The sequence below is a fragment of the Perca fluviatilis genome, chromosome 14, assembly GCF_010015445.1.
Source record: "Perca fluviatilis chromosome 14, GENO_Pfluv_1.0, whole genome shotgun sequence".
In the NCBI taxonomy this organism is placed as follows: Eukaryota; Metazoa; Chordata; class Actinopteri; order Perciformes; family Percidae; genus Perca; species Perca fluviatilis.
In genome coordinates this window covers 27,681,855-27,696,485 of record NC_053125.1, presented here as the reverse complement: position 1 = coordinate 27,696,485, position 14,631 = coordinate 27,681,855, and the positions used below count along the sequence as shown (strand labels likewise).

The following is a 14,631-nucleotide window of genomic DNA, read 5'->3' as shown; positions in this document are numbered from 1 at the left end:
CGTATTTTTAAGCAGATCATAAACACAAAATACTGTGAAATAGTAAGAGAGACAGGGTGATTATTTTAAGGTTTTAGACAATGTACTGTGTGTGTGTGTGTGTGTAATACGACTGTAATCAAGGTCACTTAGCACACACCACATTGTCGGCTTGCTTATGTTTTCTTAAATTTGGATTTATTTTGCTTTTGTTTTCAGTAAGCTCTACTTTCATTCAGTAAGCTTTTTCATTAAGCTCTACTCTTATTCAGTAGGCTTTAGGCTCTAGAGCTTCTTTTCTGTAAATGCTTTGGTCCCACTCTGCTCATTACAACTCTGAATTTTCACAACATATTCATCTCCTTCAACACCTTTAATAAGATTATAGTCTTCATTTAAAGTAAAGTTACATTTTAGAAATAAAGTAAATAAAAAAAAATAATTAAAGAAATGTATCTCATGAAGAGGAACAATAGTGGCAGGTTACAGTATGTGTAGGCTGTTCCACCACTTCACGATAAACTTTGTTTCTGTGAATTCACTGCTGGTTTTATAGACCTTGGAGATTTTAAACGTTTTTGAAATTTACATCACTGGTCACTTTATGATTAAAGATACAGTATTGATAACGGAAAGACACCGAATGTTCTCTGTGATTGATTTCAAAAGTCATGTTACAAAACATATTTGTACATTTTCACAGATATTTCCACAGTGTTACACATTTTTAAATATATAAAAAATACAAATGAGTTACTGTAGCATCACTGAGTGTGACTTTACAGAATGACTTCCTAACTGAAATACAGAAGTAGAGCTTTGAACAGACCACCTCCTCAGTCCTTCAGTCGGGTATATGTCGCCTGTAAAACACACAGGATAAAGAAAAAGTCACATAAAATAGCATGTAAGTCATTTGAGCTTTTATTTGGCCTCATCTACAGTATGTTATGGTTTGTCAAAAAGACAAAAGAGTCTCCACGCTAGAGCCTCTGTTAGACTGTACGCAGCATGCTCACGGTGACAATGCTAACATGTTGCTGAATATGTATAATATGGTTATCATGTACCATCTTAGTTTATGTTAGCATGCTCGTGTCTGTTAATTAGCAGTGAAGACAAAGTGCATTTGAGGCTGATGGGAATTAGTTTTGCAGCTGTTTGGTCATAAACCAAATTATTGGACACAATGTGAATCATTAATCATCATGATAGTAATAACAAAATGGATCTCTAAACCAATTTTTGTGGCAGTCCATTAAATAAATATTGAGATATTTTACGGAAAGAAAAGAATATGTAAAATTTCATGGTGGCACTTGAGGAAAGTCAAGGGATCAGCAAAGTTAGTAGGTTAGTTGTTAAGATATTTTATAATATATTTGTTAAGATACCGAAGAGTTCCTCTCAGTAAAACCCCAATATGGAGAGCAAGGTAACATTTTGAGTTCCCTGTAAGTAAAACAGCAGCATGAATGAAAACATGAGGTCACCAGGTCAACATCTTTGTTAAACCTAATTGATTGTAGCAAAGGGTTAAGTACTGGTGCTATGATACGGCTGAGTGCAGACTGCGATATTCCCACTGCTGATGCTATTACTGTTTGAAATGATCCTGATGCCAATATTTGTAATATAGCGAGGACTTTTACAACTGTTGGAATGGAATGTGAACGCCGAGTCGGAGACTCAATGGCATCTTTGATTTCTTCCAGTAACTGTAATATTGCATGGCTCCTGAATCTGTAACGCTTAATGATTTTGTGTTCACTCCACTGAAAAAGATCCTTGGGGCAAAAATCTTTTCAGCTCGTCTCCTTGACCTATGGCTTCATCTTGCTCGGATTAATGCTGCCATTTCACCAGGAGGCATATGCGAGGAAACCCGCTTGCGACTGGTTTACACCTTCTTTTAAGAGGCGGAGAATTTTCACCGCAAAATAGAGGTGCGCTTTCACGGGCTCTTTTTGTACATACCGCGGAATACATAAATAGGCGAACTTTACGCTTCCCCTCCCTTTATGGGAAACTCCAACTTTCTCCTTGACACTCCCATGAATGCATATGCATAACACGGAAAAGCGCAATTTGCCATTTTCAGTTCCCGCGACGGGCAGTCTGTGCTTTTACCTCAGTGCTGCCTGTTTGTACATACCTCGCCATGCTTTTGCACGCACGTTGCGAAACAAATACGCCTGAAGTGGGCGCAAAAGCGTTAGTACATCTGGTCCTCTGTATCATCGTCAGCCTTACCTGTAGTAGACTGTAGAATAGAAGACACTCTCGTCTGTTAGACGTCGCTTGGAAGCTCCTCCGGACCCATCCAGCTCTGTTAGGGAGACAGAATTTACTCTAAGATTGTTTGTACAGCTTTAACATTTCATTAAATTTGGGATTTTCATTATGCTCCAACATTTTATAAAGCATTCTTGTGGTTTGAAGCGAATTGTTTCAGGTTAAGAAGTGTTCTGTGCCTTAAAGGTCAAAGAAAACTGCATGCTGCAGACGTTACATACAGCTGTTAGTCATTCAATGGATTTTCTTTAAGACTTTCCATCTTATAGTGTAAAACCTCAGAGCCTCTTCTACTGCAGTCAACTATATTAAAGCTACTGAGGGGCTTTAGTTTCAGTCTGTGGTCTTCCGCGCGTGGTTTATAACTGAGAGGATCAAATTATCAGCTGAAACCATTTAGTACCCATTTGAAAGGAAATGCAGTGTGCAGACAGCTATCTAAAAATATGTAGGTCTAGTATTGCAGTTTTAAATGTATCACCTCTTAACACTAGTGATGTATCACCTCTTAACACTAGTGATATTTATGTTGCATTTATGTTGAAACTTTCTCACGGCTGTTTCCATTGATAAGCTGTTTAATCATAATTAAAGGGTTGAATGTATTCTGCACCTATAGCATTATATCACTTAAAATATGACATAATTAAAACAAAAAACATGCACAAACTTGGAAGTAGAAGCAATATAATATAACGTACCTTTCTGTCTTCTTTGTTTTTTGACATCATATGTTGCATGATGTGGATCAGTCATATTGTCCGCTGCTGAATCTGAAAAAGGAAAACAGACATTTATGCTGTATTTTATTTGAAAAATGTAATAATGGGCATACAATATTTCATCAATACGCAGCATATAGCATAGCATAGTATATAAGCTATATAGCAAAGACAGGCGGGCATTTGGTGTACAGTATTCTAACTTAAAAAAATCTGACCTAACCTTAAAAGACTGAACTTAAATTCCAGAGGCTGCATTGTTCTCTAAAAGAAAGTGCCAGTAAAGCAATACAGCACAAAATGGATCAACATATCAGGAAAAAGTTGCACATGTATTAATGAACACAAATTTCTCAAATACACCAGATAACATATTGCACTGAAAACAAGTGTCTGAAAGAGAAATGGAAAAAAGAGTTTATATCCAGGTGATTGAAGCTATGAGACTATAAAGGAGTTTGTTAACATGCAGTCAATGTGTTAATATGTTAACATTTTGCATATGATGTTTGCCATGTTACGACTTGGCTTTTTCTCACCTGTAGGATCTGTAGGTGAGTGCGATCCTGGTGTTGGTTTTCCAGACGACAAACAGCCCAATACTGGAGAACAGAAAAGACCAAATGCCATCAGTAGAAAACTAGAGAAGAGCAGGAACTTGTACAGAATGAAGAGCAGAGGAGGTAAAAAAGCAGAGATGAGAGACGTGAATCAATCAGGTCATTTACTGAATTAAATATGTACAGGTAATTTCTGGGAGACAGTGTTTCTCTACCCCTGTGTTTCCTACAGAGAAGAAGTCCCATCACCAACAGCATCAGAGCCACCAACACAACAATCCAGAGCAGGGAGGGCAGATTGAAAGGACTGGAAGGTCCGGTCTCTTCATCGGCTGCTGGAATGGAGTTATTAAACATTCCTTCATCACTTTTACTTTTAAAACAGTCAGCCAACTCTGTGGTGATTCCCCAGCTCCAGAGATGCTGCACTTGTAGAGTCCTTCATCAGACTTGGAAACATTTTGGATGGTCATGTTGTTTGAATACCAGGTCCCGAGTTTGGATCCATCTTTGTAGAAATCAGCCATGTAATTTGACTGAGTATCCTTCTTTCTACAATAAAGACTCACGTTGTCTCCCTCCACAACAGGACTGGCAGGAACTTCCAGGATCACAGAACCAGCTGGTCAGTGTGAGAAAAACAGATTTAATGTTGAACATGTATGTTTAGTGGAAAACAACCAGTCTCTGAACAAGGAAGAAAGGGACCAATCCTGTATTTTACATGAATGAAATGATATTGTTGAAAGGTACAGTAACACGTACAGGACTTTTCAAGCAGGGAATTATTAATAGGGAAATTAATAAATCAAATTATGGGAAATTAAATTGCATGGTTTATGAACATGAGTTTCTTAAGCCATGCAGACACTGTACAGATGAAGCCCTACTTAAGCCCCAATTTAGTCTTCCCCAACTAATTTTAGAATCAGACTAATTTCTACCTGAACAGTTTTCTGATGTGCAGCGGTGAGGTCATAACGCGGGATTCATTTATCTGATCCTTAAACTGGCTCTCAGACGATCAGTTGGATTTCGCAGCAGCCCGAAATTTGGGGGCGGCTCATTACACAGACCAACTGTCTACATGGCTGCCTTCTGCTTCAAGTGTAACAGACATCACACTTTGAAACTTAATCCATAAAAGTAGACACTTGTAATTTTTAGGTGGCAACAAAGTTAGCAGCCAAGATGGCACATAAGTAATTCTTCATATTATTGTACTAAATATGTCTCTTGACTTGTATTACAATGTTCCATAGTTGAACTGTAGAACTTTTTTCAAAATGCTAAATTGAGTTTACTATGTCACTGCGTCAAATGAACCAAAACTCTTGATTATTTGCTAAACATACGATTGATGGTGATGATGACAGCATGGCATGTGTTCCCCTTCGCATCTTCACACCAGTACTCTCCACTGTGATGTTTAAAGGTGAGATTTCTAGTGAAGGATGGTGCTGATGACTGCCAGGTGTAAGAATCTGTTGGACTTCTTTCATTGAGCCTCCTCATCACTCGCCATTCAGTCGAACCACCTAACTCTTGACAGATCACACTGTCATTCTCATATTCAAAAACTGCAGTCTGTCTGGAAGAACACGAGGAAAAGCCGCATCTGAGACCGAACAGACAGAAAGTGAGTAATCAAATCAAATATTCAAGTTATCTCAGGACACTTTTCATATAGAGCTGGTCTAGACTACCATTTACAAAAAACAAGACAAATCTTTACATTAGTATTAACAGCATATTTCATCTTTCTTGGTCTCTTTGTTGCTAATGTATAAAACAAAAGACACAGTTAACAATAAGATAATTATTCAGAATATCACACAGTCGAGCACAAACTGAGTGTCCAGCTAATTATTTAAATCCAACTTACTAGCTTTCTGAGCAAAGTAACTGTGGTCAACTCTTACAAGCAGCAGGACCAACATGTCCATCCCTGGAGAGACACATGAAGAGAGCAGTTTGTCAAATAAAACACAGATAGTGGAAAACTGGCTAAGAGGAAAGATAAGTAAAATAGTGATACAAAGTGTCAGTACTCACACAGTCTTATGCAGAGAGCTGTGACCTCCATGCTGTCTTCCTGCTGACTGACTGAGCAACAGACTGAAATACAACACATGATGTACATCAGAACCTCCCCTTCCTGTCTGCATTATTTCTGGTTTAATAATTTCTATCTAGAAATATCTATGTGAGGCAGAACTGCTATAGTGCAGATAATAATCTCACTGGTAGAGATCAAAGACAGGTGGCTGACCTTAAAGGACAAATCCGGCACAAAAATGAACCTAGGGCCTTAGGTTCATTTTTCGCCTGGGTGTACTGTGTTCATGCTAATCATATGTGACCAGTTTTAGCGCAAACCACTAATTACCTTATGACGCTAGTTGTCCGGGCACGGGTAAAGTAAAAAGAAATCGCTATTTCTATACCACTAACAAGGCTCAAAATAGCACCACATTTCAACCGTAGCATAAATACATGTAAACCGAAGCATTGCGGACTTTGTAAGTGTACAGAAGATATCCAATGAAGATAGTTCAGAAAGACAGTACCTTTCACGTATACAGGCGGCAGACACTGCTGTCCTCAGAGCCAGAGTCAACACTAATATATTAACTTTCAAAGACTGTATTTAGTATGATAAGGAAAAATCACACATTTGTTCTGATTGGTATTAAGTCTTGAAATTTGGTACAGACATACTTTTGTTAAGTATTTAACAGTACAACTTTGACAATTTTAGATCACATTAAAAAAATCTTACCATACTACTTACTATAGTCAAAGTTAGCAAACGTGATAGCATTGTGTTTTTTAAATGTCTTCCATTTGAATATCAGAAATACAAATACTTGATTGTGCTCTGTAGTTGTCTGAGATACAGCCATATTCTCATCATGGGCCTGTAGTAGGCCCATGATGAGAATATGGCTGCTGATCCGAATATGGCTGTGATCCTGGAAGTCTTTGGGTTTTTATTCTAAAATATAGTAAAACATATAGAAAAAACAGCTCCATGTGACTAAATATATACTAAATATAGTATGATAATAAAAAACTCACTTTTTAGCCATTTTGAAATTTTCTTGTGCTCATGACAAGCCCAAAGAAAACGTCCACCAAAGGAAATTCAAAATTTCCGTTCCGGGTACAAATTTTAAACTTTAATGGAGAACATCCTTTGTCCAGTTTGAATTATTGCTGGTTTAGTGCTAAATAGCCAGAGCGAAAGAACTACGTTTTAATCGAAAACCCGATATTCTCAATCTAAATCAATGAATAAACACATACCATGTTATGTATCTCGCATAAAGATCCACGCTGTTCAGACTGAAGAGATGTTATAAACACTGTTATTAACTAGCCGCGTGTTTTTTTACGAGGACCAATAAAAATACATAGTCTGTAACTGCCCATATGTTTTCTGATCTGATGCCCAACCCACAGCAGCAGGTGGATAAATGCAAATCACAATCACCATCAAAACCAGGGAAATATCATGGTTTGGGTAAAATATGGTTAAAAGAAAACTCTGTTTTTGTCAGGAAGTGGGAAATGAGAAGTGACCTCTGTTGGGAACCGAGCAGTGTGGTTAAACACTATCTTTTAAACAAAGATCTCAGAGCATGTGACCTCTGAGACAAAGGAAACCACATGTCCCACATGAGGGCTGAGCGACCTTTTCAAACTAAGAGAATGTGGCCTCCATGCAACTGTAAAAGCCTAAAAGTCACACCTCCATGAGAAAAGATGGCCGGAGGTCTAAAAGAACTACAGAAGTGTAGTTCACACCTACATGTCACCTTCAAGAACTCTGATTCCCTATTGGCCGGGGTCCTTGAATGCAGCAGGGGTCCGTGCCCAGGTGACCGGGGATATAAATACTCTGGTCACCCACTTCTCATTGTCATCCACTGCACGCGAAAGCTGCTAAAGGGTGTTCTCCTCTGTGCTTTTCAATTGCAATCCCGTTGCTGAATGAAGGCACGCAGTCAAACGTTGGTACGCTAATTAAATAGTTTCATTTTCCGGACGAGTGGACTATTTTTGGTGTTCTGGGAACACCCTCCTCGACCCGGAGCCCCACATGACATCTGAAAAAATAAAATAATTTGTGGCCACAATATACTAATTTGTGGCCACAAATACATTTGTGGCCACGAATACTAATTTGTGGGCACGAAATGCTAATTTGGTGGCCGAAATACTAATTTGTGGGCCACGCAATGCTAATTGTGTACGCGAAATACTAATTTGTGGGCACAAAATACCAATTTATTATTACGAAATACTAATTTGTGGCCAATACCTGTCGGCACAAAATACTAATTTGTGGCCACAATATACTAATTTGTGGCCACGAAATACTAATTTGTGGCCACAAAATAAAAATTTAGGGATAATGACGTGGCTAACTATAATGCGGCATGTTCTGCTATACCTGTGTGGGGCATAGGCTATACAGAGCAAGCTAAACATGCAGTCATGGACAGAGATGATTTGATTGAATTGTATTTTAGGCTGGGAATGAGTTACAAAGACATTCTAAAAAGCCTGGTATTGCAAGGAATCGTTATTACAGAGAGGCATTTAAACCGAATATTGAAAGCCCGGATGCTTTACCGTAGGATGCGACTTGGAGCCGGTATTGATTTCATTGTTGACCAACTGAAAGGCCCTGGAAAGGATCACGGTTACCGGTGGATGTATACAAAGTGTATACAACAAGGCATCTCTATAAGAAAAGAAGACGTCAGGATCCTCCTCTCTCTACTGGACCCCATCGGCTCCCAAGCTCGCCAGACCAGACGTCTCAGAAGGAGGCAGTATTTTGCTCAAGGACCTAACTTTGTGTGGCACATAGACTCATACGACAAATTGAAGCCATACGGAATATGCATTAATGGCTGCATCGATGGCTTCTCGCGCAATATAATTTGGCTGCGGGCCGCCTTCACGAACAGCGACCGAAAGTTATTGGGGGCTACTTTGTGGAAGCAGTGGAGCTGTGCGGGGCTGCCCAAAGGCTGCATCTAGAAAGACTTGGGAACAGAGAGAGTGGTGGTTAGAGACATTCAGCGGTATCTACGGAGAGATGATGTAGATGACAGAGCGCGGAGAAGTTACATCACAGGGCCAAGTACAGCAAACCAGAGAATTGAGAGCTGGTGGGGAGTGATGAGAAAAGAAGGAATCGAACAATGGATCACGCTTCTAGGAGAACTGAAGGATGAGGGTTTTTTCTCTGGGGATTTTCTGGACAAAGCTTTAACACAGTACTGCTTCATGCCAGTCATTCAGGTAAATATATTATGACAGTAAGCATCAGAACCTCTGCCGTCAACTTGCATTACCTTCATGTAAGCTTAGAAATGTAGGCCAGTTGCGTTTATGTTTATCTGTGATAGTGATGGTTCTTAGACTGTTGTGAAAGAAGACATATAGGCTAACAATACGATTTGCTTACAAAAACTATATTTTTTCTTACTCAATATAAGGCAGGAGCCCTGCTTTGTGGGCATTTCACTTAATCCATGTTTGAATTGCGTACTAATTTGTAGGCCTACTAATCCCCTAATCGTTATTGTTTCTTCAACAGGAGGTATTAAATGATATAAGGGATGTTTGGAATGCTCACCGTATACGGCCCTCCAAGAACACTAACGTGCCCAGTGGGATACCTGATGTCATGTACATGGCCCCTCACCTTTGGGGGACAGAAGATTTTCTTGTTCCACTTACTGAAGATTTGACCACATGTAAAGACAGCTGCACATTTTTAAGTTCAGTCCCATGTGATGCGGACGTGTTTGATTTGTGCACAACAACAATGGAGGAATCAGGCTTGGAGTACCCATCTACCATGTCCCAGTCACTTGATTTATATGTTCAGCTGAGGGACTCGATTCGTCCACAGTTATTTGAGCTGGCAGCTTAGTCAAGAAATATCTTGTTTTTCTTGTGCCTTTGTTGGAAACAAAATAATCAGAAAAGACCTTATACCATACTGTTTTAGCAATCTGTCAATAGTTGAACTCATCCTGATAGCTATTGTTAGCTAGAATTATAATCCTTCATGCTGATCCATATTGGTATTATCTTGTCAAACTGTAAACACTACAACTGCTACAATACTTATGTTCATATCATTTAAAGCTATGTTTGTTATGTGTTTTTGGTATTCTGCTTTAGAGTTAAGTAAAAAAAAAAATCAACATAAACAGACTTCTTACCGGCATCAGCTAGTGTGTGATTAAAACTGTCTGCAAATGCTAACAGAAAAAAATGTATTCATCTCTAACAAGGACAGTAGCACCCTGGACAGCAACCCCACAGACTGGTAATGACAACACAAATATATTGTTATGATCAATTAAACAAGAAGACCTATGTACATGCATTATGATGTTCTTTCTCCGCAGCGCTGTGGAAATAGGTCTGGCAATGCAAGACTAATGTTTAAATAATGGTGGACAAGAATAAAACTGAATAATTAAACCAAAACAATCCCACGGTGGATAAATTGTGTCCTCTAACAAATCACAGCATGTATAAAACAATGTTGTAAGAAAAGCGTGCAGATGTATAGAATGTAACAGAGATGACATCAAACTTTTGTACAAACTTGAAAAGTTTATTGACCTTTTTTAAAATACACTATAACTGAAAGCAACACATGTATTTTGTATGTACACTAACACGAATAATAACAGGATAGGAACTGTGTTCCAAGCCTCCTGTTAGCCAGGTTCATAGTTACAAAATAATGTTACTTGAAATAAAGTGTAAACAACTTGTGTAAACAACTCACTCAGTTTTAAAGACCTTAAAACGATCAGTCAAGGCTCACATTCTTGTTTCTGATGGGGTTGCTACAAACAACATTGTAACAACACAAATGGGATAATTTGTTTTTTTAAGTGAGGTAGTATGAGGTACATTATCACTATATTACCTGCAGTAGACAGTGGTCAGTAAGCTCCCAGTTTTTAAAAGCAGAGTGATACACTGCTAACAACAGAGGCAGTAACACAGCAACAAAAACATTATTTAGGCCACCTAAAAGAAGTCCCACTTCCAAAACAGTTTAACTGTACACTTTACTTGGAATATTGTCAGGGCTTTACCTAGACTTAAACATATGTTTCTTTTGGCACTAACTGGAGGAATAGTATGCAGCAGGTACAAATGAACCTACACAATACAGGAGCTTTACTGTTAAAAGAAACATTTGTTTTATGACCAGGTGAAGCTGAAAATATTTCAAACATAGCGTTCAGATGATTTTTTAAAAGTGGTGGTTCTTTTAGGTGGCTTAAATATGTTTTCTGTTCCTGCACTATGCTCTGCATCTACAAACAGAGTGCTGAGCACTGTCTACTGCAGGTAAACACTGACTAGAGATAAATACTTCATATAACTATAAACTATCCCTTTAACCATTTGAATGTGAAAGAACACAGCAACTACTTTCAGAGCAGATGAAATAAAATGACCCACATAAGAGGCTCACAGAACTACAGAGCTAAAATAACAGCACCATCCAGTCAAGGAGCTGTCACATCCGTTGTGTTATTGTTGGTATTATTACCTACACCACATCCATTACCCACATTGAGCTTGTGAGAATATTGTTAAATTCACTACGGAAATCTGGGTAGCTGTGGTAACCAGTCGGCAGCTTTAATACACATCCACATGTGTGGGACTGTGGTCTGCGGAGGAAATCAGTGGTTTCCATGAACTCAATCAGTATGGCCTTATCCAGGAGATCGGATCCTGTACAGAACCGAAGGAAGAGCTGAAGAGTGTTGCGATCAATTTCCCCGTACACTCCTTTTCAGATACTGAGAAACTGTTGATTGGGCTGTTGTCATCTCCTCTGGGAATTTTAGAAGCTGCTTCACTGTTTTTGCAGTTGGTTTTTTTTGTGCAATGTAATGATGCAGACCCTCTGGTGGCAGTAAACTGGCTATAGAGCCCACAACAGGACGCCAACACTTAATGACATACATTGGGGCCTGGATGATTACTTTGTGTCCTATCTGTGCTAAAACAGGGAGCAGTGTGTCCTTGTTAGGGACTTGCTTGCATTCATATGCATCGAGTACATCGAGAAGTTCATCTGTATCCACTGAATGAAAGTCCTCCAAAGCCTTCAAAAGGATAGCTCTTTCCTCTTGTGATAATGCATAAGCAAGGGAATCCTTGAAACTACTGGTTGTCGAGCTATACAATACCTCTTCCAGAAATGGTACTGCAAGTTTCACTGGGAAGTAACCAGCTTGTTTCCACCCTAGTACAAACACTCTAGCTACAGCCTGCCATTCTTCACACTGAAAGTCATGTCTGATGAAGGGGACTTTAACCTCAACCCCCAGTGTGCAGCTGTCATAGAAATCCATCCAAAATTCTGTCAGGCAATCTCGCAAAACACCAATTCCTTCACCCTGTTCAAGCTCTCCATTTGGTAAACGCATTTTGATGTTGACCTCGGTTGTAAGAATGTTTGGGTCCTTGAAGGCACTGATCAAGTCACCAAGACAGTGACCTCTTCTTACAATCAGCGTTACAGGAGAAGGTTGTGGTTCAGGAAGTGCTTGGGCTGGAACATTGGTCTCCCCTGCAAGCACTGGATCAGACAGTAACTCATCCACTGTTTGATAAGGTACATCATCCTCTTTGTGTGGTGTTTCAAGGTTTGGTTCATCCACAGTTACATCCAACCTGTCATCCCCACTTATGATAATAACTGCCTCAGAACCCAGAGTTAGCAGACCATCCCACGGTAATGTGTCATTCAGTTCCAAGTCTTCACTTGAGGAAGCTCCATAATTAGTTTCATCGACATTTGGGGACTCTGAATTTCTGTTTTCCACCAACAGATCTTCAACAGCCTGTTTCTGTTCATGTTCAGTGAGATCTATCAATGGGGGCTGGGTTACTGAGAGATCATCCTCCTCTCCTACGCGGGGGCTGCGGTCCTGTTTTCTTTTGGTGCACAAATAAAGTCTGAGAATTTTGACCTTGCTTTGGTTATACAACTCTTCTACTCTATTGGACATCTTAACATGTATCTGGGAGCTCTCAATATGAGTTGAATAGTGGGAAAGATTTTTTTTTTTTGGGAAAGGCCATTGGGGAAGAAAAAGATTTTCAGCCATAACTTTGATATCTGCTACTGTTTCATCTTTGTCAACAGAGAGATGCCTGGTTCTCCAACCGCTTACAGACTTTACCTGTTTGTACCTTTGCTCTTTCACATCGAAATCCATCCAGCCAACCTCAACCCGCCTCACTTTCCGTTTGGCATTTGCATTTCCTGCCCACTTAGATGATTTGTTTTGTGGAGCTCTAGGTGTCCCCTCAGTTCCGGAGAGTCTTTGACGTAGCCTTGATAGGATGGTTTCTTTCCTGGATGGTGCTTGTTGTGTTAGTGCTGCTTGTCTGCAAAAGGCCACAGTGGAGACTCTATCCCCAGCTTTAGGGATGTACTTGGCCAGGTCACTGTCTGTCATTAGTGGAATGACAGTTTCATCAATCTGAAAAAATATAAGATACTCTAAATCAATAAAGGAATGAATGCCATACATCTTAGAATATAATGTCAATGTATATTTAAGGAATGTAGGATATAGCTTCAGTAAAGGGTGTAGTTATTAATAATTTTTCTTGTATTTGATTTCATTACATAAAACATGTAACATTTCTTAGAGTGTGTACACTTTTGCTGTCAAATGAATGTTTTAAAAAACTGAATGCGGCCCAATTTGCATTGCACATTCAGTATGCCTGTTCTGGTGTGCATGTTCTTAACATACATACTTGACAAAAGCATACACAGCAACTAGTGGCTTACATTTTCATCTTGAAGTTTCTGAATCACATCCCTCTTCAATTTGGCTGCCCCTTCAAAAATCTTCTCGAAAGCATCCATGCTTTCACCTGTAAACCACAGGAAATAAAAATAATAGTATCATATACTGTACTTATTAGAGTCACACTAGTCTGACTAATAGCACTACTAATTGGAAAAATATCTTCATAATACCCTGAAAATTCAAACAAAGTTTTGGACAAATATGTTGTTCAATCTTTGAGAGCATAACGCAAACTTATAAACGAGGTATAACAGAAACCACTCAGTATCCCTCCATAGCCTCATCTTTTTTTAGTCATTTTATTTATTCTTTTTGGGAGATTTGCTTCTCCTACTCCATAGGTTTGCCCTGCCAGGCTTCATTAACATTATTCCTGCTACAGTCAGTGTTGGGAAAGTTCACTTTCTACATGAACTAGTTCAAAGTTCAGTTCACACATTTTAAAGTTTAAAGTTTTAAAGTTTCATAGTTCAAACAAAAAACTTGCTTTTTGTTTTGATACACGACTGTGGCGCCGCCGGTGGCTCGTGTTGCCAGATTGGGTGTTTTTTCCGCTACATATGAAGCGGCCTGTTTACGGTGTGTTTTAGCCGGGTCTTCTCCTGGAAGGCTCTATAGAAATCTATTGGACGAAGTTAAACTGAGAGAGCGTGGCGTTCACAGACACCAGAATGAACGAGTTCACAGTAACGTTCATCAGGCAGTAATGCGTTCAGTTCACGTGCTTTAGCCAGGCACAACACTGGCTACAGTAATGTGACACATTAAACAATTCAAACTATTTCAAAGTTTATTATTTAAACAATTCAGCACTCCGTAGTGTGTTGCAGCTCCTAGACACAAACAAGCATGGCTTTACGGCCTCATACTAACAAAAACGTTTAAGCTAATGCGGGATTAAGTTGGTAAGTGCAGCGCAGACGTCATTAGGCATTAAGGCTGCCCGTTGAAACAAAATATAAAATATAAATAACCGCATGATTAAAATGCTGTGCAACAACATATTGATGATAACAGAATAAGAAAAGACACTCACCTTACGCAGGTGTAAATCTCCCTGCTTCTACCGGTGTCCAGGTAATTCATGGGCATGATATTAAAACATACGCACAACAATAGTATTACGCGCACAATAGTATTCCGTGGGACAAATTAGTATTTACGTGTACGTTATAC

At 39.2% G+C, this 14,631-nt stretch overlaps 1 protein-coding gene and 2 long non-coding RNA genes across 3 annotated transcripts; 1 reads left to right on the top strand and 2 right to left on the bottom strand.

Moving 5' to 3' along the window:
* Positions 1–440: 440 nt before the first annotated feature.
* On the bottom strand, positions 441–5,085 carry LOC120572568 (high affinity immunoglobulin gamma Fc receptor IB-like). The gene is made up of 7 exons (XM_039821892.1): positions 4,912–5,085; positions 3,936–4,178; positions 3,772–3,891; positions 3,536–3,598; positions 2,976–3,047; positions 2,233–2,308; positions 441–842 (listed from the first exon to the last, which is right to left on the bottom strand). Exons 1-7 carry the CDS (start codon positions 5,069–5,071, stop codon positions 824–826), a joined length of 753 nt encoding a protein of 250 aa, XP_039677826.1. The 5' UTR covers positions 5,072–5,085; the 3' UTR covers positions 441–823.
* A 48-nt stretch (positions 5,086–5,133) lies between these two features.
* LOC120572229 lies at positions 5,134–5,677 on the bottom strand. Its single transcript, XR_005641404.1, has 3 exons — positions 5,612–5,677; positions 5,442–5,504; positions 5,134–5,174 (listed from the first exon to the last, which is right to left on the bottom strand). It is a non-coding gene; the product is annotated as an uncharacterized LOC120572229 (long non-coding RNA).
* Positions 5,678–8,723: 3,046 nt separating this feature from the next.
* Positions 8,724–10,380, top strand: LOC120573337. Its single transcript, XR_005641689.1, has 2 exons — positions 8,724–8,875; positions 9,174–10,380. It is a non-coding gene; the product is annotated as an uncharacterized LOC120573337 (long non-coding RNA).
* Positions 10,381–14,631: the final 4,251 nt, after the last annotated feature.

Bases quoted from the DNA above. Each gene is read 5' to 3' on its own strand.
- LOC120572568 (XM_039821892.1), bottom strand. From the start codon at position 5,071: ATGAGGAGGCTCAATGAAAGAAGTCCAACAGATTCTTACACCTGGCAG. The intron at 4,179-4,911 runs GTATGTTTAGCA...CACACTGACCAG, and splicing joins TGTCATCATCACCATCAATC to CTGGTTCTGTGATCCTGGAA. The intron at 3,599-3,771 runs GTAGAGAAACAC...TCTGTTCTCCAG, and splicing joins TCTCTGTAGGAAACACAGGG to TATTGGGCTGTTTGTCGTCT.